General features: G+C 47.3%; 1 protein-coding gene across 2 annotated transcripts in view; it reads left to right on the top strand.

Annotated features, from left to right (window-relative positions):
• Positions 1-21,023, top strand: part of ZC3H18 (zinc finger CCCH-type containing 18) — a 66,577-nt gene that overhangs the window by 37,336 nt on the left and 8,218 nt on the right. For both annotated transcript variants that reach the window (XM_072731365.1, XM_072731364.1), the window contains 4 exons: positions 307-424; positions 1,692-1,960; positions 19,078-19,269; positions 20,185-20,310. In XM_072731365.1, the coding sequence (XP_072587466.1) occupies positions 307-424; positions 1,692-1,960; positions 19,078-19,269; positions 20,185-20,310 (705 nt within the window). The remainder of the gene's footprint in view (positions 1-306; positions 425-1,691; positions 1,961-19,077; positions 19,270-20,184; positions 20,311-21,023) is intronic.

The raw sequence follows: 21,023 nt of genomic DNA, 5'->3' as shown, positions 1-21,023 counted from the left end.
TGTAGTTGCATTACAGAAGTGCCACCGCTAGCCCCTTCAGTACTTTCACAAGGAGCTGGTCCTCTTGTCCCAGATGCTGCCACCATCTATGGGTGCAGTTCTCTGATTTTTCGTTTTAGGTCTCATGTGTGATATAGTCAGGAATCTCTTCATACGGATTCCTTGCGCTCTTGGAATAAATCCCACTGGTCATGGTGTATACTTTCTTAACATGCTCTCAAATTCTGTTTGCTAACATTTTATGTACTGTTTTTGCATTAATATTCCTAACTGATAAGATTTACTTTTTCCTCACTCTGTTTTCAGACTAGAGCCTTATGCAGACCCATATTATGACTATGAAATCGAGCGTTTCTGGCGTGGTGGGCAGTACGAGAACTTCCGGGTGCAGTATACAGAGACAGAGCCGTACCATAATTACCGGGTAAGTGGGATGTGGGTGTGTACATTCAACTCACTGGGCGATTCCTTAAAATTAACCCCTTTTTAACTTATGGGACTTTATATGGTCTTAATAGTGTTGGTACAGTGTATCAATTTCAAGCCCAAATTGACTGTAGAGAAACAGTTCGGATCCACAGATTAAATTGGTGGTGATGTGAGCAGAGACTTCCTTTATCTGTGTTCCTCCTATGTTTTTTTTTTTTTTTAATTAGGTTTACCAGTGGGGTTATTTTTTTTTTTTTTTTTTTTTTTTTCAGTGGGGTTATTAATATAAGTTTGCATAGGCATGTGTGTTCCACTCTCCAGAACAAACTGAATGTATCTATTACTCTTTCAGTCATACCATTTATAATTGTGCTATACTCATCCATTTTCATAACCTGGGCCTTTCCCCAGCTGTATGTTTGTTGTTCTCCTGGAGAACTATTCTGTATTGGTATTTCCCGATGAATAGATGTGTTTCAGCCTTTGAATCCCTAGTGTTTTCAGGATGATGAGGAAAAGCTGTCACTAAGAAGAGGTCAAATGGGGCACAGTGGGATAGTTTTTGTCCTATTATGTGATGGAGTTTTGAGTTTTAGGGATCAGAGGGAGGTGACTACCCTGGGAGCCCATAGATGGTGGGATCCTGTTTGACCATCCTGGCCCATTTCCTCAGTAGAACAGGTCCCCCAGTTGGGGCCTGGCCACAGGGATATGGGTGCTGCATGCCCACCAGGGCAGCCTGGAAGGTCAGATCTGGGTCCTTGTTGGAGCCCCTTTTTGCCACCTTTCTCCCCAACCATGTCCAAGATGGAAGGGCAGGGGCATGCTTCATTTTCCTGCAGGCCACCTAAAGCCTGAGACCTGTCTTCATGCTGTGATTGGGGCTTTATCCTGCTTTAACCTTGAATATAAGAACAGATGAATGAATGAGTGCAGAGCGTTAGTTCAGAAAGGTGTCCACGAGTCATGTGTAGGAAAGCAAGAGCAGCCACTTCAGGGTGCCCCGTCTCTACCAGACTCCACCCAGTAGAGTGCTTTTTGTCCAAGCCCTCGGGAGGCCTTGTTGGGTCATCTCTACTCCACGCAGGAAGGGCTGAGGTGGGAGGCAGGTGGCACTGAACTGTTAGGTTGGTTCCTGAGCTGGTGTCTGGCGCACTGATGGACACTGTTTTAAGGAGAAGCTTAGAAACAGAGTGAGCACTTGAGGTCCTTGCCTGTGGCCTTGGCACCAGGCACCACCCATCATGTACGTTTGGTTTCAGGAGCGGGAGCGCGAGCGGGAGCGAGAGAATCGGCAGCGGGAACGTGAGCGCGAGCGGGAGCGGGACCGAGAACGGGAACGCAGGCAGCGGGAGCGGGAGCGAGAGCGAGAGCGGGAGCGAGACAAAGAGCGACAGCGGAGGAAAGAGGAGTGGGAGAGAGAGCGAGCCAAACGGGATGACAAGGACCGGCAGCATAGAGACCGCGACCGGGAGAAGGAGCGGGAGAAGGAAAAAGAGAAGCCGAAGCCCCGTTCCCCGCAGCCACCAAGGTAGGCCATCCACCTGCTGGGCTCTGGGCTCCAGGCCCAGAGAGGAGGGGCTCACTAGCCTAACACAGGTCCTGTCTGCTTCCTACAGCCCCATACCCACAATCCTACCATCACTGCTGGGAAACGATGTGGTTTCCTTAGTAGGTGCCAACTATCCTGTAAACATACATTATGGTGGGAATGCTGTGTCATCATCCTAAGTCATTAAAGTTCTGAATTCCCACTCCATGTGCTTTGGCAGAGGGGCACCACCGTGTGGCGCTCTGGCAGCTAGAATACAAGATCTTGAGTCTCCTGGTAGAGGACAGGCCTCCAGTTAGCTCTGTCTCTGGATGCTGGTTCTGGTTTTGTACTGTGCCATGAGGGTTGCCTGTGTGACCGCTGGGGTAGATACTGAAGACAGGCAGTACAACAGCGACCCAAGAGGCCGGGCAGGTTCTAGGGTTTCAGACATCCCTTTTGGTCTAAAATACATACAGGGTATGCCTGGATGGCTCAGTCAATTGAGCGTCTGACTCGTCATTTCATCTCAGGTCATGATCTCAGGGTCATTGATCAAGCCCTGCATAAGGCTGCACACTCAGCATGGAGTCTGCTTGAGAGTCTCTCTCTCCCTCTTCCCTTCCCACCACTTCCTCACTCTTTTCCTTTCTTCTCTAAGATAAATAAATAAAAATTTTAAAAGGAAATAAATAATCTGTTTTAAAGTAAATAAATAGGGATGCTTGTGTGACTCAGCGGTTTATCGCCTGCCTTCAGCCCAAGGCGTGATCCTGGAGTTCTGGGATCGAATCCCACATCGGGCTCCGTGCATAGAGTCTGCTTCTCCCTCTGCCTGTGTCTCTGTGCCTCTCTCTCGCTCTGTCTCGAATGAATGAATGAATGAATGAATGAATGAATGAATGAATAAATAAATAAATAAATAAATAAATAAATAAATAAATAAATAAAATCTTTAAAAAAAATTAAAAATTAAAAATGGAATTGCTGGGTCATGCAATAACTCTCTTTAACCTTTTGATAAATTTCTAGAATCTTCCTAGGTAGCTGCATCATTCCCACCAGAAATGTGAGAGAGTTCCAGTTTCCTCCAGATTATTTATTATTGTCCGTCTTTTTTTATCACAGCTGTCCTAGTGGGTATGAAATGGTAGGTTGGGCAGCCGGGATGGCTCAGCTCAGCGGTTTAGCGCCACCGTCAGCCCAGGGTTTGATCCTGGAGACCCGGGATCGAGTCCCACGCCGGGCTCCCTGCATGGAGCCTGCTTCTCCCTCTGCCTGTGTCTCTGCCTCTCTCTCTCTCATGTCTCTCATGAATAAATAAATAAAGTCTTAAAAAAAAAAAAAAAAGAAATGGTAGATTATTGTAGCTTTAGTTTTATTTTCCTGAGCCTCTTTTCATGTGTTTCTTGGTATATATGTTCATTAGAGAAACATCTATTCAGATTCTTTGCCTTTCTTTTATTATTCATTCGCTTTATAACTGAGTTGTAAAAGTTCTTAATGTATTCTAGGTACAAACCTTTTGTCAGATACCTGACTTGCTCACCCTGTACTTTGCATTATTGGTTCTGCTTTTTGATGATGTCCATTTTTTTCTTTCTTTGTTTCTTTCTTTCTTTCTTTCTTTCTTTCTTTCTCTCTCTCTCTCTCTCTCTCTCTCTTTCTCTTTCTTTCTTTCTTTCTTTCTTTCTTTCTTTCTTTGGAGGGAAAGCCTCTTATTTTGTATTTTTTCCATCTTTACCAGACGCAGTCTATGTGTAACATTGTACAAACCTAAAGTATACAGTGTGATGATTGGATATGGTTCCATGTTGCAGAATAATCTCCATAATAAATAAACACCAGCATCACCCCACATAACTACCTTCTCTTTGTATCTCTCTGTGAGCATCACCTCACATAACCACCTTCTCTTTGTACCATCTATTCTCTCAGCAGCATTCAAGTACACAGGACAGAGTTACTCACACTGCAGCCCCCAGGCATACACTAGATCCCCAGAACTTACTCATCTTGTTGCTGGAAACGTGTGCTGTTTGACCAGCATCTCCCCATTGCCAGCAGCACCAACACGTGGCAACCACTGTTCTACTCTCTGTGTTTGCATATAGTGCTCTAGATTCTGCATGTAAGTGAGATCGGACAATAAGAATAGAGAGTCGTTTTTTGTCTGACTTACTTCAGTTAATGTAATTTCTCAGGGTCCATCCAGGTCCTCACAGATGGCAGGATGTCTTACTTCCTATTATGGGTGAATAATAAATACTCCATCATATGACTCTCCCACATTTTCTTTATCCATTCATCCATCCATGGACACAGGTGGTTTTCATGGTGTTCCTGTTGATAGGAATGCTGAGGTGAATGTGAGTACAGACCTCTCTTTTTGTTTTTATTTTCCTTGCATATTTACCTGGAAGTGGTTTCTGGGTCATGCAGTAGTTCTGTTTTTAATGTTTGGAGGACCCTCCATGCTGTTCTCCACAGTGACTATACCAGTTTGCATTCCCACCATTGGTGCATGAGGGTTCCTTTTCCCCACCCTCACTGACACTTGTTGACAGTTGTGCTTTTGATGACAAGCATTTGGAGAAGTGGGACGTGATACCTCATGGTGGGCTTGATCTACATTCCCCTGATAATTAATCTTGGTGAGCATCTTTTCACATACCTGTTGGCCATCTGGATGTCCTCTTTTGGAAAAGATCAGATTAAGAAACTGTGTTTTTAAGTCAGGTTGTTTTTGACTGAGTTGTATGAGTTTCTTATATATTTCATATGTTAGCCACTTATCAGGTAGATGGTTTGCAAATACTTTACTTATTCTTTTATTCTTTTTTTTTTTTTTTTTAAGATTTTATTTATTCATGAGAGAGACAGGGAGAGAGAGAAGCAGGCTTCATGCAGGGAGCCCGATGTGGGACTTGATCCCAGGTCTCCAGGATAATGCCCTGGGCCGAAGGCAGGCGCCTAACTGCTGAGCCACCCAGTTGTCCCTTATTCTTGTAGGTTATCTCTCTATATATCTTTCTTTCTTTCTTTCTTTTTCTCTTTCTTTCTTTCTTTCTTTCTTTCTTTCTTTCTTTCTTTCTTTCTCTTTCTTCCTTCCTTCCTTCCTTCCTTCCTTTCCTGTGCAGAAGCTTTTTAGTTGGATGTGGTCCTACTTATCTATTTTGTCAATTTCCAAACATATTTTTTAATTTAGTTTCAGAGATAGAGTTCAATGATTCCACTTACTTATTTTTGATTTTGTGTCCTGTGCTGTGTTCTGATCAGACTGTCCTTACTGAGACCCGTGTCACAGAGCTTTGTTCCTGTGTTTTCTTCTAGGAATTTCATGGTTTGGGGTCTCCAATCATTTTGAGTCTTTTTAATCCACCTGGAGTTATTTTTGTGCACAGTGTGACATGGGGGTCTAGTTTCATTCTTTCACATGTGGCTGTCCAGTGTTCCCAATACCATTTATTGAAGAGACTGTCTTCTCCTCATTATATCTTTTGCCCCCTTTGTTGTAAATGACCACATATATGTGTATTTATTTCAGGGCTCTCAGCCCTGTTCCATTGATCTGTGTCTGTTGGTTTTTGTTTTTAAGTAATCTCTACACCTAACATGGGGCTTGAACTCATGACCCCGAGATCAAGAATCCTGTGCTCTATTGACTGAGCCAGCGAGGTGCCCTGATCTATGTTTGCTTTTATGCCATTACTATACAGTGTTGATTAATAAAACTTTGTGATATACTTTGAAATCAGGAAGGATGGTGCCTCCAGCTTTGTTCTTGCTCAAGATTACTTTAGCTGTTTGGGATCTTTTGTGGTTCCACATATATTTTATGATTTTTTTTTTCCAGTGGAAAATTGGAATTTTGGTAGAGATTTCACTGAATCTGTAGATAGCTTTGGGTACTATGGACATTTTTATAGTATCATTTCTTTCAATCTGTGAACATAGGTTGTATTTCCATTTATCTCTGTGGTCTTCAGTTTCTTTCATTAATTTCATATAATTTTCAGCGTCTTTCACCTTCTTGGCTAAATTTAGTTGTAAGTTGTTTTGTTTTATTTTAAGATTTTTATTTATTCGAGAGCAAGAGAGCAAGAAACTAAGAGCATGTGCTCGCTTCCGCAGCACATATACTAAAAAAAGAAACTAAGAGCATGATTAGGGATGGGGGAGGGGCAGAGGGAGAGGGACAAGCAGGCTCACCACTGAGTCAGATGCGGGATCATGCCCTGAGCTGAAGGCAGACACTTCACCCACTGAGCCACCCAAACACCCAGTATTTTATTATTTTTGATGGAGTTGTTAATGGGATTGTTTTCTTTGTTGTTTGCAGGTTGTTAGGGTATAACAATGCAACAGATTTTTTTTTTTTATGTTGACTTTGTATCCTCTGTACTGAATCCATGTACTAGTTACAGTTCTTTGGTGAATGTAGCCAGGCTTCCTGTATGATCAGACCAGCTCCTCTCTCATCTGCAGCTGTGTTTCTGACAGTAGACAGCAGGATACTTAGTCTGTGTGAGCACCAGTTTTGACTGTTCTCATCCTCCAGATTGCAGTAAATTGTCCACACTAAATTTGCTGTATTTTTTTTATACTTTCCTAACATTGGGCAAACTAATGTTTTTAAAGAATATTCAAAAAAATAAAGAATATTCAGAGTAAATGAAATGTTCTAGATGTACTGAAACGGTTCATTCTTTAAAAGACTGTTTTGATGAATCTGTTACAGCAGTCACGCTTTACTATCTTGAAATTTATAACTTTATTTGAATGGCAGGGCTTGATTTTGACCTTCCTGTTGTGTTAGTCCATTGAAGCCCCCTGTTGATAGAAACACTTTTCCCAGAGATGCATGCTGTTTCCAGTGTGGACTCCGTTCTGGGGCTGTGCCCCACTCTGGGAGCACTGTTGGAGCAGGAGGCCCAGATGTCTGCTCACATCACCCACTTTGCTTTTCATCCAGCCTGTTCCCTGGCATCCACTGCCCATACTGGTCCTCAGTGTCCACAGGACTTTGTTCAGATCTTGCTGCTCAGAGAGGCCTTCCCGCTCACCCTGCTTCATAGTTCCTCATAGCTCTTATCACTCCGTCACGTCACATTACTGTTCACTCATGTGTTATCACCTGATGCCTTCTAAGGTGCAGTCCCCTGCAGGGCACCACAGCGTCAGGGCTCCTCAGAACCTGGCACAGTGCTGGAGCCCTCAAATCCTTGATGGTGCTGTAAATGAGTTTTGGATTTGGTAGAGGCCTGCTACCTGTTTTTACCCTGTCATAGTAAATGTAGGATTGATCAAATTGCAGGCTGAGTTCTGCAAACAGAATTTAGTCTGCTTCCCAGATTCATAAAACAGCTGTTTTCATGATATCCAAATCTCTGGTTTTAGAGGGAGAGACACAAGAAAGATGGGCAGATGATATCTAGTATGTTACTGTGCCCTGTAACTCTGTGGATTCCCGAACCACATCAGCCAGTCCACTCCGGTGGTTTGATGTTATGAGCATACTTACTCATATTTACTCTGGCTGCAGACCGCCTTCCCCTACTCCTATTCATATGTCCTGCTTGTTGCCAGGAAGCCAACTAGCTCCAAGTCAAGTGTCTGTATTTCCAGCTCAGGGACATTTTTATACACATAAGTGTGCTTTTAGAGAAAGCCTGTTGGAAGGAGGCCAGCTGCACAGGTGGTCTGTGCTTGTTGCTAACTCATGGGATAGACGCCCAACTGGCACTCACTTCTGTTCCCAGTGCTTCCTGACCCCTCCAGAGAAACGTCCATGTGAATCCAAAAAGACTGCTCTAAAGGCAGGGACATTTATTGACTTGGTCACCAAGCACCAGATCCCTGTGAAGAACAGCCTCCACGCCCTACATTTGCACAACCATGGACCTTCAGGTGAGGGATGGGGTCAGTGAGAACACAGCTGAGCCAGCAGGGCGGGTTCAGGAGGCTTGACTAAGGGGACTCTTCCTAAAATGAGGTGCAGCTTTCTCACCTAACCGGGCAAGCCTGCTCTCCACTGGTGTCTGCCTGGTTTGCTTCCTTCTGGTAAGCTTATGTCCCCCCCTTTCTCTTCTTCCCCAGACCTTCACTCATGCTCCCATGGGCCTCCCCCAACAGCACCTCTGCTGTTGGCAGAGGTGAGCTCACCCTGTCACTTGGTTTGGATTCAGCCTGTCTCTGTTGCCAGGGAGTCTTGAACCCCATCTTTGATCATCCTGGCTGGAACCCTGCCAGCCTTGCTGCCAGTGTGAAGGGCTAGGGTTTCACCAGAGCAGAATTTCCAGCAGTCCTCCTATTTCCTTTTTCTTTGACCAGCCAAAGCTGGTGTGACCACTTCAGGAGGTGGTTGAATTTCCCTGCAAGAGTTTACTTATTTAGCCTATGACAGGTTGGGAATTCTACATCAGCAGATGGATAGAAAGAACCTTTCTTGCCTAAAATAGGAGACAGATATGACTGCATTCATAGAGTTGAGTTGAGTGGGAAGCTTTTGTCTTAGCTAGTGCATAAGGGACTCTGTGGTGGGGTCAGATGTGCTCCTGCAGATTCGGGGGAATAAATAGGAGTGGGTGGTGATAAACTCAGTGTGTTTTGTCTGCAACCAGCAAGAGTTCTTTAAACCCAGACCACCCATTACCCAGAAGAGGGTGGGACAGACACATGGCACAGTAGGGTGAGGCGCAGGTGGGGACTGATGCCATGTGCCAGCTGAGGGCTGGGCTCCCTGTTTCTTACTCTGTGCCTGTCAGCCTTCTTTCCTGTGGCTCTCCCCCTTGCCTGAGCTGGTCCATTCTAACATGGATATTTGGTGAGCTGCCTTCTGAGGAAAATCTCCCTCTGGGAGTTCTTACCAGCTTTCCTCTAGAGCTCATAGGCTGGATACAGTGTCGCTGTGTGAAGAGATGTGTCTCTCCTTTTAGGTTTACCTTCTGTAACTAGGCCTTTGGAGATCCTTTGCCCACTCCTGTATCTGAACTATTTTTAGATGTGAGCAGAACCTGGTAACCGGGATCCCTGGGTGGCGCAGCGGTTTGGCGCCTGCCTTTGGCCCAGGGCGCGATCCTGGAGACCCGGGATCGAATCCCACGTCAGGCTCCCGGTGCATGGATCTGCTTCTCCCTCTGCCTGTGTCTCTGTCTGCCTCTCTCTCTCTCTCTGTATGACTATCATAAATAAATAATAATAAAAAAAAAAAATTTAAAAAAAAAAAAAAAAAGAACCTGGTAACCAATTCTGTAGACTGCATCTGTCTATGTAAATAGAGGGAAATCCCTTTTGTGAAACCTCCTTCTGATCTTTGTAGCCAAGCCAGTGGGTGTGCTTCACTGGGTGGAGCTCAGATGGGTAATTAGGATGTTCTTTGGCATACGGAAATTAATTTCATTCTAGATAAAAATTGTAATTGGGATCTTCGTGGAGGGATTGTCCAGACTGCCTATTGTCTTGAAAGCTGTTCGCTCAACATTCAGATGTCCGTGTGACGTTGGTGCCTGTTGATGCTGAAATGGCAGGCTCCTTATTTCCCAGGAGCTTTCTCCATCATCATGAGGGAGCACTTTTCCACCCGCTGCTTCACACTCTCTGAAGCTTACGGTCTCCTTGTTGTCTCAGGGTGCCAGAGGCCTGTGTGCAGCCAATCACCATCCAGTGTGAGGCACACCAGAGGCCTCCAGGTGGGCTTGGGGTGGGCAGGCATCCATAGCCGCCTTCAGAGGAGTCCGTGAGCCCCTGATAAAGGCCCCCTGCTCTGGACTCACCCTCAGAAGCTGAGAATAGCCAAGGCAAGGGAGGTTGCTTTGCAGCTGAATGAGCTCAGGCTCACCATCACTTCCAAGGCTACGTGGCCTTCTGCCACCCTAAAGAGAATGGTGACACTCATTCTGGTCTGCAGTCTTCTTTGCAAAAACTGCACATTAGGTTTTCCTGTGCTTTTGGTGACTCTCCCTTCCCATTCTCTGAGCGCACCTGCTCCCCCTCTGACCCTGCCCATTGCTGGCGCCAAACTAACTAGTGTTCTATCCTCGTCTTGGAGCCGTCGTTTTCCACCACCTCCCATATTGTATGTGGTGCCTTTGGCTGGGTCCATGAATTTGAACAAGTTGTGGTTGATCACACACTAGACCAGTGTGGTGGCATCACACAGCTTTGCTGCCCCCCCAGTTATGTCCAATGACCAGACCTGGACAGCTGTCAGGAGCCTCATAGGACGTGTTTGGCCCCACAGAAGCAGGTGGGCATTGTCCTGAGGCCATGTGATGGCAGATGGCCCCAACCTCCCACTCTGCTCCCAACTTCATGACGTTTTGTGCTTCCTGATGAGCTGGACATTCAGAGAGTGTTCAGAGTTGGTTCCCTGGCACTTAGGCTTTAAAACAGTAACTGATCTAGTGTTAGAGCAGATGTAATAAACCTTAGTCCACTGTTCAGACCTCTCATCTGTCCCAGGCACAGCTGCACTGCTTACCATTGAGAAAGTCACTGTTGCCTGGGCATTTTTGAGGAAAAGTGTATCCTGCTTTAGCTTCTTGACTTTTTAAGCTACTGAGTGATCCAAAGTTGCCCAACAGATAAAGACAGGCAGCTAATAGCATTCTCTTGTGTATTCAGATCTAAGCATGGACATCTGGTGTCGACAGGAGTGGGAGACAGGTGGACACAGATGAGGTTGTGAGGTAGAAGAACTTGCTGCTTAGCCTCCTGGAGCATCAGTCCGCCCCCAGATGCAGCCTTGTTTCTTGTGGGGGCGGCAAGGGCAAGAGCTTTAAGGAGCCTCGGACAATGTCAGGGGCCTTGCAGCCATCAAGAAATATAAGTGGATGCCACTTGCCCACCACTGGAAACAGTATAGATTGTTTTTCTTTCTCTTTACCTGGAAATTAAAGTGCAAGTGGGTGGGAACTTGTGCATCCCCTCTGCTGGCAGTCACATTTCTCAGGTTGTTTCCAATTAAGTTCAAAGATGTTTTCAAAATTGGAGTATGGAAGTGATGTGTCTGTCGCTGAGTGCCCCCTCCCAAGGGAAAGCCTGTCCATCCTCCCTCCCCTGGGAGAAGCAGCCAGCCCTTGGTGTCTGGAGGTATAAGTCCTCGGGGCCATCCCGTGAGGACCGGGATTTGGCCCCTGGGATTGTCAGAGTTTCAGGTGCTGCTGTGTGCCTCATGGATTTGGCATGCTTTGGCCTGTGTTATAGGACCTCTGGGGTGCCAAGCTGAGAAATGAGAACAGGAGATGTAAGTTCTTCATATCTTATCTGCGTGTTCAGTCCCTAAGGGGGCAGACAGCCTGGTGGAGGCTGCAGGAGGGGTTGTAGCTAGCTGGAGTGGATCATAAAAACTAACAATAGCCTGAGACAGGGAATATGCAGGACTTCCAGGCAAGGTGGGCATTCTGGAAGGAAGGATGTTTTCCAGGCTCGGAGTATCTTCCCTGGCAGGTGCACCCCTCGGGCGTGGTGCTGGGCAGAAGGGATGCAGCCAGCAGGTGCTTTGGGGGGCTGGGAAGGAAGGGCCCACACAGAAGTCCAGGGCAGGGGCATGGTGGTACCCAGCCATGTGGACCTCATGCGTGGTTTCCACCCAGTGTCAGGGGAGGTGATCACCATGCAGGCTTCCATGGAAGGCCCCCAGAGGCTCCCAGAACAAAGTAGTGGCAAAGATCTCCCATGGAAGTTGCTGTAACGTGAGTGTGACGTGAGTGTGAACAAGTTCGGTCATTCCTAATTCCCTTTTCCTGGACCTTCATTAGATGCCCTTTTGATTTTAGAACACTTTATGGTTTTTTATCTTGTTTTATCTTTGACCCCAAACTTGGCAGCTACTCTGCGTGGAGTTTCCAGACACCTCAGGGTGGCCGCCCTACGTTACCGGCCTCTGTCTGCTGGTCTAAGATGCAAGGTGTGTCCTTAGTTGACTTGGAGCCACTTTGTTGTGTTTTGTTCTTACGCTTGTGTTCAGCAGCCTGCGTGCTGACCTTTGCTCCCTGGAGTTTCTCCCGAGGCTTTGAGCAAAAGGTCAGTGCCTGGAAGATAAGACTGTGCTGTAGCTGTGCTAGGGAAGGCCACTTCCTTGGTTAGAGGGACAGGAGGCCTGTTTCCCCTCTTTGGTCAAAAGAGTATATGCAAATTCCAGGGCCCTCCTGCCAGCTCCTGACCAGGCCCTCCCAGGCCGACTATCTGGTTCTGGCTCATCCTCCCGTGTGTCTTCATATGGCTGACCCGCCCACAGGGGCCACAGCTAGCAGCACTGTTTGGGTGCATCGTTTGTTGGTTTGTCGGCCTGGGGCTCTCCTCTGGAGTGTCCACATTCTCCAAAAGGGGCTTCAGTCTCCAGGGCCCTATGTTCCTCTGAAAGCAGAGGTGGAGCCATTGAGGAGAGTGGGTTGGGCTCTAGCCTAACACCAGCCCTACTGCCCCCAGGTTATAGGCTCTGGGGCAGGGGTGCGACCTCCCAGGGTTTCAGAGCACAGCTGTGCTGGCCCTGCTCCCTTACCGCCTGGCACAAAACAGCTTCTCTCCCATCCCTGCCGCTGTTGGGCTGAGAAGCAGCCGAGGGTGGGCAGCAGGGGCAGTACACCACTTACGAGCTGCTCTCTGAGTGAGGGAGCTCCTTCTGTGTCGAGGTCCCATGAGGGATGACAATGTGTGGCTAACACCAGGCTTTAATAAAATTCCTGAGTGTATCCTGGTCAGCATAGCAGAAGATCTCTGCAAAAGTGGGGGGAAAAAAAATTTTTTTTGGAAAAAGATTTTTAAATGACATTTGGGGTTCTTCTGTAATGAATATGAAATGTGATGGTGTAGGAAAGTTTGGAAAACTTTGTGAAGAACAAAGAAAAGAAAACAGTGAAAAAGGAAAGAGCGTGGATGTACAGCTCCTGTCATCCCAGGCCCCATGTTTCCCCCACCTTGGGAGTCTGGAGGCACTCATTCTGCCTCCACCGGCGCTCCCCAGTGTCCTCGGCACGTTTCCCAGCAGGGTTTCCCATGAGCTCTTTATCATTCAGTCATTTTTCTCCAGAAACATCTGCCATTAAAATTGAAGGTTCTAGTGTTTTGGGTTTTTGTTTTTTTTTTTTGAGATTTTATTTATTTATTCATGAGAGACCCACAGAGAGAGGCAGAGACACAGGCAGAGGGAGAAGCAGGCTCCCTGCAGGGACCCCCATGTGGGACTGAATCCTAGAGCGGGATCACACCCTGAGCCGAAGGCAGACACTCAACCGCTGAGCCACCCAGGTGTGTCCTGAGGGTTCCAGTTTTGTGTCCAAGTCTGAAACTGTTTCTCCTTGGTCAGGGTCACCAAATCTGTGCCCCAGCTCAGCAGTATTTGAGTCTGGTGGTTTGCAGAAGGGTCCCCTCACTCAGCGTGCTCCTGAACTACTTCGTTCTTGTGCCACCCACATGGTTTTCTGTATCCAGTTCCCAAGCTTAAATACATTTTAAGAGGAAACTACATCATTTCCATATAACAAGCCAGATCATTTGTCCTGGTGAGTCACGGTAGAAATTAAATTAAAAAAAAAAAAAATTGGGGCAGCCCCATGGCCCAGTGGTTTAGCCACTGCCTTCAGCCGGGGTGTGATCCTGGAGACCTGGGATCAAGTCCCACATCAGGCTCCCTGCATGGAGCCTGCTTCTCCCTCTGCCTATGTCTCTGCTTCTCTCTCTCTCTCTTTCTCTCTCTCTCTCTGTGTCTGTCATGAATAAATAAATAAAATCTTTAGGGGATCCCTGGGTGGCTCAGAGGTTTGGCGCCTGTCTTTGGCCCAGGGCACGATCCTGGAGTCCCAGGATCGAGTCCTGCGTTGGGCTCCCGACATGGAGCCTGGTTCTCCCTCCTCCTGTGTCTCTGCCTCTCTCTCTTCTGTGTCTCTCATGAAAAAATAAATAAAACCTTAAAAAAATAATAAAATAAAATCTTTTAAAAATTTAAAATTAAAAACAAAAAATGGTTGCCTCTCTAAGGATTAATTAAAATCAGGGACTCCATTTGCCACACTTTGGGGAGTCTGTTCCATGGGATCATGGGGTCACTCCCAGGCCTGGTAGCAGCCCTTCAGAGGGACAGTGGTGCTGGCTGGTGGCGTGGGGCATGGTGGCAGGGTTCAGGGCACTCATGACCCCTCCAGCCCTGTGCTGGCACTGGTGAAAGGGCAGCTCAGAGTGAAGCCCAGACTGTCACCCCTCCTTCCCTGCAGAGGAAATGTGCTGACTCTGAGCAGCCTGCTTTGGCCCCTCCTCTTGGCCCCGGTGGATTTTTCTGTGCTGTGATGGGGATGACATTTTGGCCTTTCTCCCCCTGTAGTACAGTCATGGCTGCATCAGGAGTCTGTCCATCTACTCTGTGGCCCTGTTAGAGGAACTGCAGACCAGTGGAGCTAGGCACTTCTGATGACCAATGAAAACCTGGTGGCTGAGCTCTTCTCCTGTTGCATTTTTAGGACGAGAGCAATGCAGAATCTAGGAAGGTGACAGCTCCAGGATGGCCTGGGACAGGCTGGAGTTGACAAACAGGTTTCACCTCCTCCTGGGATTATTTTTCCAGGAGGACACGCTTAGGAGCTTGAGTGGCAGTCATTCTTAGGGTTTAGGGCCAACATAAGAGGGATTTTATACTTCAAGTTACTGTGTCCTTAGGATACTTTTAAATGTTGGTTACTTCTGATGTGGGATTCTTCACAAGAAACAGACTTGGAACTCGCTAGTTCTGCAAATGTCAACAAGTGACAGTTTTTATGTATTATGATGGAATATAAGTAGATGGCCACAGTGAAGCCTCATGGCAGCCAAGATGCTGGTGGTAGGGAATCCACAGCAACTAAAAATCTACCCTGGAAAGGCAGGGCCTCTTAGGAAGAAAATGATTTTCCTTTGCTACACCCATGAAAGAAGACATGAGTAAATAACCATTCCCACCGAAAGCCTAGTGGGCAGAGTGGGCAGGTTTTGCCACAGCTGCTTATACTCCCTCCACACACACAGGGGAGCAAGCACAGGACACAGCAAGAAGTTTGAGAATTCTGACTGTATTGTGAGTCCCCCTGCAGGGATGATCCTGGAAGGGGAATAGCAGGTAGGTCATGAGAGAGCAGCCCCCACAGAGTGAGACCCCCTGCAGGGCAGGGACAGCCCCTCAGAGAGGAGCTGGCCAGTCAGTGTTGTGGGAACTGTCCCCTCATGCTTTATGGGACATAGCACTCACTGAAACCACAAATCCCTGGCACACCAAAGAGTGGAGTTTTACAAAAAGGAAGGAAACTCTGGATCACCTAGAAGAAAAACCCAAGCGAATATGGCTGGGTGCAGAAGGACCTATGAGCCAGCAAGAGAGGGAAACAGTTGGCTCTGCCACTACCACCAGTGAAAAACACGTGGCTGGGAACAGACACAGGACAGTACAGCATTCCTCCATACGTAAAAAGCTTCCTAGAAATGTGGCCACGACTGATAGGGAGTGCCAGAGCTCAGGGCAGCCCGCCAGCCACAGCCACCACCAGAGGCCGTGAAGCCTCTTCTGTGTGTGCCATTGCCATGGTTGGGGCTTGACTTGGTGGCTTCCCTGGTGACACAAGAACCCAGGATTGTCAACAGTGAGTCAGAGTGGGCACCCTGAGGCTGCCGAGTGAGCACAGGTGGGTTTTTCTTTGGGGAGAATACTGAACAGCTTACCAAGAGCCTGCAGAAAGGGTTCGTTTCCTTGGACCTGCTGATTCCACTTCTTAAGGGTTTGCCCTTAGAAAACACTGTCCCTAAAGAGGTCTATGTAAAGAGTGATTTTAATGTTGTGGTTTCCTTTAAAGTTAGAAATGGCTAATAGTGTAGAAATGTTGAGATGCTGTAGTATAGGGGGTAGATTATCACATGGTCTAGGAAGAGCAGATCTGTAGGGGCGGACGCCACAGAAGAGGTGCAGCCGCTGGACAGGTTGCAATTGTGTCTCCAGTGGGTGTGTGTGTGACTGTTGATCGAGACAAAGAGAATACAGGTTCAAAGGAAATGCAGTGGTGCTAAATGTTGGCTGTGTCTGCAGAACGAGATAATGGGATTTTTATTTCCTTGTTTTTATTTTCTCTGTTTTCTAAAACTTTTAAATGAACTTTTTAACTGTTTGATTTTTAAAAATACATATAGGGCAGTCCTGGTGGCCCAGTGGTTTAGTGCTGCCTTTGGTCCGGAGTGTGATCCTGGAGACCTGGGATCAAGTCCCACGTCAGGCTCCCTGCATGGAGCCTGCTTCTCCCTCTGCCTGTGTCTCTGCCTCTCTCTTTCTCTGTGTCTGTCGTGAATAAATAAATAAAATCTTTAAAAAATAAAATAAAAAATACATATCATGGGACCAGCAGATACCTCTTTATTAAACTACTGCTAGTTGTCTAGGATCCTACACTTTGGCTCCTTTTTAAGTGTGAGAAGGTTTTAGTTTGTGAGGTGCATCTGTGGGCACTGGGCGCCCTAACTGGTGCTGGGTCTCCTCCCAAGGGCTGCTGAGCTCCCTGCTCCCACGGTCTCCATCCTAAGGTCCTGGAAAAGTGGATGTGCTCTCCCTTTCAGGACTAAGCTGTCTGGCTGCCTCCCTACCCCTTTAAGGAGGGCTCCTGGGTTCTGCTGGTGGTCTGCTGGCCACCATAGAGTGTGCCTTTCCCATGTCAGCCTTGGCTCACTTCCAGGTGATCATTCTGCCCACCTGTAGTTACCACTGATGCAGCCCCATAGGGATTTGGGGGAAGTTGTTCCTCAAGCCTGGTAAGTCCCTCCCACTGGTCCACTAGCCCTCATTCCTGATGCTTGCATTAATGCCTGTCATGTAGAAGCACCTCTGACAGTCTCTGGGCCACCATCTCTTCACTCTCTGGGGCTTTGATCACAGTATTTTCTGGGTGAATTAAACCAGTCTCTTCAAACTTCAGAGAATAAAGGAACTGTTGAAGGCTTGGGTTTAATGATTCACCAGATTTCTCATGCACATAAAAACAAAAGTACTCTTAGTTTTCAATTTTTATTTAAATTCTAGTTAGTTAATATACAGTGCAATACTGGTTTCAGGAGTAGAATTCAGTGATTCATCACTTCTGTAGAACACCCAGTGCTCACCCTAACAGGTGCCCTCCTTTGTCCCCATCCCCCATCTATCCAATCCCCCACGTACCTCTCCTCCATCAAACCTCAGTTTGTTCTAAGAGTCTCTTATGGTTTGCTTCCCTCTCTCCCTCCCGCCCCCTTATGTTCATCTGTTTTATTTCTTAAATTCCACATGAGGGGTGCCTGGGTGGCTCCATCAGTTAAGCATCTGCCTTTGGCTCAGATCATCGTCCCAGGGTCCTGGGATCAAGCCCTGCATCAGGCTCCCTGCTGAGCAGGGGAGTCTGTATCTCCCTCTCTCTCTGCCTCTCCCCTGGCTTGTGCACGCATACTCTCCCTCTCTAATATAAATAAATACTTTTTTTTTAATTCTAGATGAGTGACATCATACGGTATTTGTCTTTCTCTGACTTATTTCGCTCAGCATAATATCCTTTAGTTCTATCCACATAGTTGCAAATGGCAAGAGTTCATTCTTTCTGATGGCTGAGTAATATTCCATTGTATATATAGACCACATCTTTATCCATTCATCTGTCACAGGACATCTGGGCTATTGTGGACACTGCTGCTATAAACATTGGGGTGCAGGTGCCCCTTAGGATCACTACATCTACATCTTTGGGGTAAATCCCTAGCAGTGCAATTACTGGGCTGTAAGGTAGCTCTATTTTTAACTTTCTGAGGAACCTTCATATTGGTGTCCACAGTGGCTGCACCAGCTTACATTCCTACCAGCAGTGTAAGAGGGTTCTTCTTTGTCTGCATCCTCACCAACATCTGTTGCTTTCTGACTTGTTAATTTTAGCCATTCTGACTGGTGTGAAGTGATATATCATCGTGTTTTTTTTTTATTTTAAATTTTTATTTATTTATGATAGTCACAGAGAGAGAGAGAGAGGCAGAGACATAGGCAGAGGGAGAAGCAGGCTCCATGCACCGGGAGCCCGACATGGGATTCGATCCCGGGTCTCCAGGATCACGCCCTGGGCCAAAGGCAGGCGCTAAACCACTGCGCCACCCAGGGATCCCATCATCGTGGTTTTGATTTGTGTTTCCCTGATGCCGAGTAATATGGAGCATTTTTTCATATGCTTGTTGTCCATGTGTATGTTATCTTTGGAGAAATGTCTGTTCTTGTCTTCTGCCCATTTCTTGATTAGATTTTTTTTGTTTATTCGGTGCTGAGTTTGATAAGTTCTTCATAGACTTTGGATATTAGCCGTCTATCTGATAAGACATTTGCAAATATCATCTCCCATTCTGTAGGTTGTCTTTTGGTTTTGTCGATTATTGGTTGTGCAGAAGCTTTTTATCTTGATGAAGTCCTAGTAGTTCATTTTTGCCTTTGTTTCCCTTGCCTTCGGAGATGTGTCTAGCAAGAAGTTGCTGCCTGTGTTCTGGGATTTTTTTTTTTCCCACTAGGATTTTGATAGACTCCTGCTTCACATTTAGGTCTTTCATCCATTTTGAATTTATTTTTGTGTATGGTGTAAGGAAATGGTCCGTTTCATTCTCCTACATGGGGCTGTCCAATTTTCCCAAAACCATTTGTTGAAGAGACTTTTTTTTTTTCCCCATTGGATGTTCTTTCCCACTTTGTCGAAGATGAGTTGACCATAGAGCTGTTGGCAATAAAAACTTCATTACCCTTAAACTAAGTATTTGTTGTGCACTTACTGTGTGTCAGCTCTGGAAAGAGCCTGTTGGACAAGGCCACCCCATCCTTCCCAGAGTTTGCAGTATGGTGGGGAATTCAGTAAGTCATCACACCCATAAAAGTAAGTACCGGCATGTTCAGTTACCCTGAAGGAGAGAGACGGATGTCCCTCCAGGAAGGATGCGTGTGCATGGAGACCATGTGTGGAGTGAGTTCTGCTGCCTCTGTAGATGACCCTTTACTTGTCAGGCTTCCCCTGAAGAAAGCGCTTATGCCACGATCCTGCCTCTCGGTTTCCTTCACCAAACAGCACTGCTGTCATAGAAGGCGGCCCCAAAGTTGCTAATAACCTTTGTGATTTTAGCCGTCAAACTGAGCCACCAAAGAAGGAGGCCGCCGCTGCAGGGCCACAGGTGAAGCGAGCAGATGAGTGGAAGGACCCTTGGCGCCGGTCCAAGTCTCCCAAGAAGAAACTTGGGGTGTCCGTCTCTCCTAGCCGGGCACGAAGGCGTCGGAAAACATCAGCCTCTTCGGCTTCTGCCTCCAATTCCTCCAGGTAAGGAGGCCAGCTAGTCATAATGGCTGGTTCATAAACACCACCGGAGGGATGCACTGCACCATCCTGGTGAGGGCAGTCAGGATTCAAGGGGCATCTGTTTGTCCAGCAGAGATTTATTAACTGAGGTATTAGATCATCATCAGCAAACAGAACTGATGCTTAGAACCTCAGTAAGGCTTCACACCCCCAAAATAAACAGTTGAGATCAGCCAGCATGTTGGCAATCCAGGATGGAGCACAGACCTGGCAAGGGAGCATCAAGGGAATAAGCTCTCCTATTCACTCTGGGAGAGACCCCATGAGGCAAAAGGCCAGAAGCATGGCATAAGCCTTATCATAGAGTCAGCCCTGTTCTTGATCTTGTCAGTTCAGGCTGCAGAGCATACACCAGGTCTGAACAAACAGGCAGGGAGATGGTGGGTGGCGGGAGGCTGATAGGGGCCCACTGTGCTGGGCAGGGACTGAGGAGGTCAGTGTCGATCCAGGGCTTTCATTACGTACACAGATGGGCAGGTAGAGAAATACACGTGTCTATACTGGTGGGCTCACCTGTCCTGGCTCTGTCCACCCAGGGCCTGCCTGGGAGCTGTCCCCCAGCAGTAATGAGTATAGCCATACCCACATCTTGGTTTCTAAACATTATTTCCACCAGAAGGGAGATTGGACTGCAGCCTGCCCACAAGAGGTGTCCAAAGGGCAGGTGGGGGTAGGCGGGTGGCTACAAGGCCGGTACCAGGGGAACATTGGTGGTGGGGAGTAGGCGTTGGCAGGGGGTGGGGTGATGGTGGCTTAGCAAGTGTGTAGCCCTGTCCTCTGGGTCTGCACCTGAGGATAAGCAGGTCGGCACCAGCGGGCAGGCTAGAGGTAGAAGAAGGCTGGCCCCTCTCCCACTTTTGTTCTTGGAAACTCTAGGTCATCGTCACGGTCATCATCTTACTCTGGCTCGGGGTCGTCCCGCTCCCGCTCCCGCTCCTCCTCCTACAGCTCCTACTCCAGCCGGTCTTCCAGACACAGCTCATTCTCAGGCAGCCGGTCCAGGTACGCTCAGGGCTGACAGGTGCGGTGAGTGTGGGTGCCTCTGTGCAGCCCAGGTCACCTACAGTTGGCTGCAGAACAGCATGTTTCTGCCTGACAGTGTCCTTCTAGGTACTCAGCTGTTCTCAGAACAGTCTAAGCTGTGCATTTTCATGGTCACTTCTAAGGAAGAATATATGGTGAGTTACCAGATATCAGACTGCAGGAACTGGGGGCTCGGGGTGCCCAGAGCACATGTCAGAGGGCGGCTCAGAAGCATTTACACAGGCCTGTCTGTGGGTGTGCCAAAATCAGGAATAAGGCCACTGTCCGGCCACATCCTGTGTACCTGCGCTGTCCCCTGGGCCACTAGCACATGTGGTAACTCACATTCTAATACAGTTAAAATTTTAAAATGTGCATGAGCCCTACCTTGGAGTGTTCAGATAGTAGACATTTCCCTCTTCACAGAAAGTTCTATTAGACGTTTCTAGAAAGATCAAATAATATGTGTACTTTCCCCACTGAGAATAGACAGACTCTGAAGTTTTAGAGAATTCTTTATCATTTATGTAGAACAAAGTCGTTCAATCACATAACAGGACTGTTCAGGGCCTCTGTTCCTGCTATTCCCCTGCACCCACATGTCCCACCTGCAGGAGGTGCTGAGACAGGGAGACCCCTGGCTCCCTTTCCTTTCCCTTCACCCCATTTGGGGTTGAGTTAGCAGAGCAGAG

The sequence above is a fragment of the Vulpes vulpes genome, chromosome 12, assembly GCF_048418805.1.
Source record: "Vulpes vulpes isolate BD-2025 chromosome 12, VulVul3, whole genome shotgun sequence".
In the NCBI taxonomy this organism is placed as follows: Eukaryota; Metazoa; Chordata; class Mammalia; order Carnivora; family Canidae; genus Vulpes; species Vulpes vulpes.
This window is presented reverse-complemented; position numbering and strand designations above follow the sequence as displayed.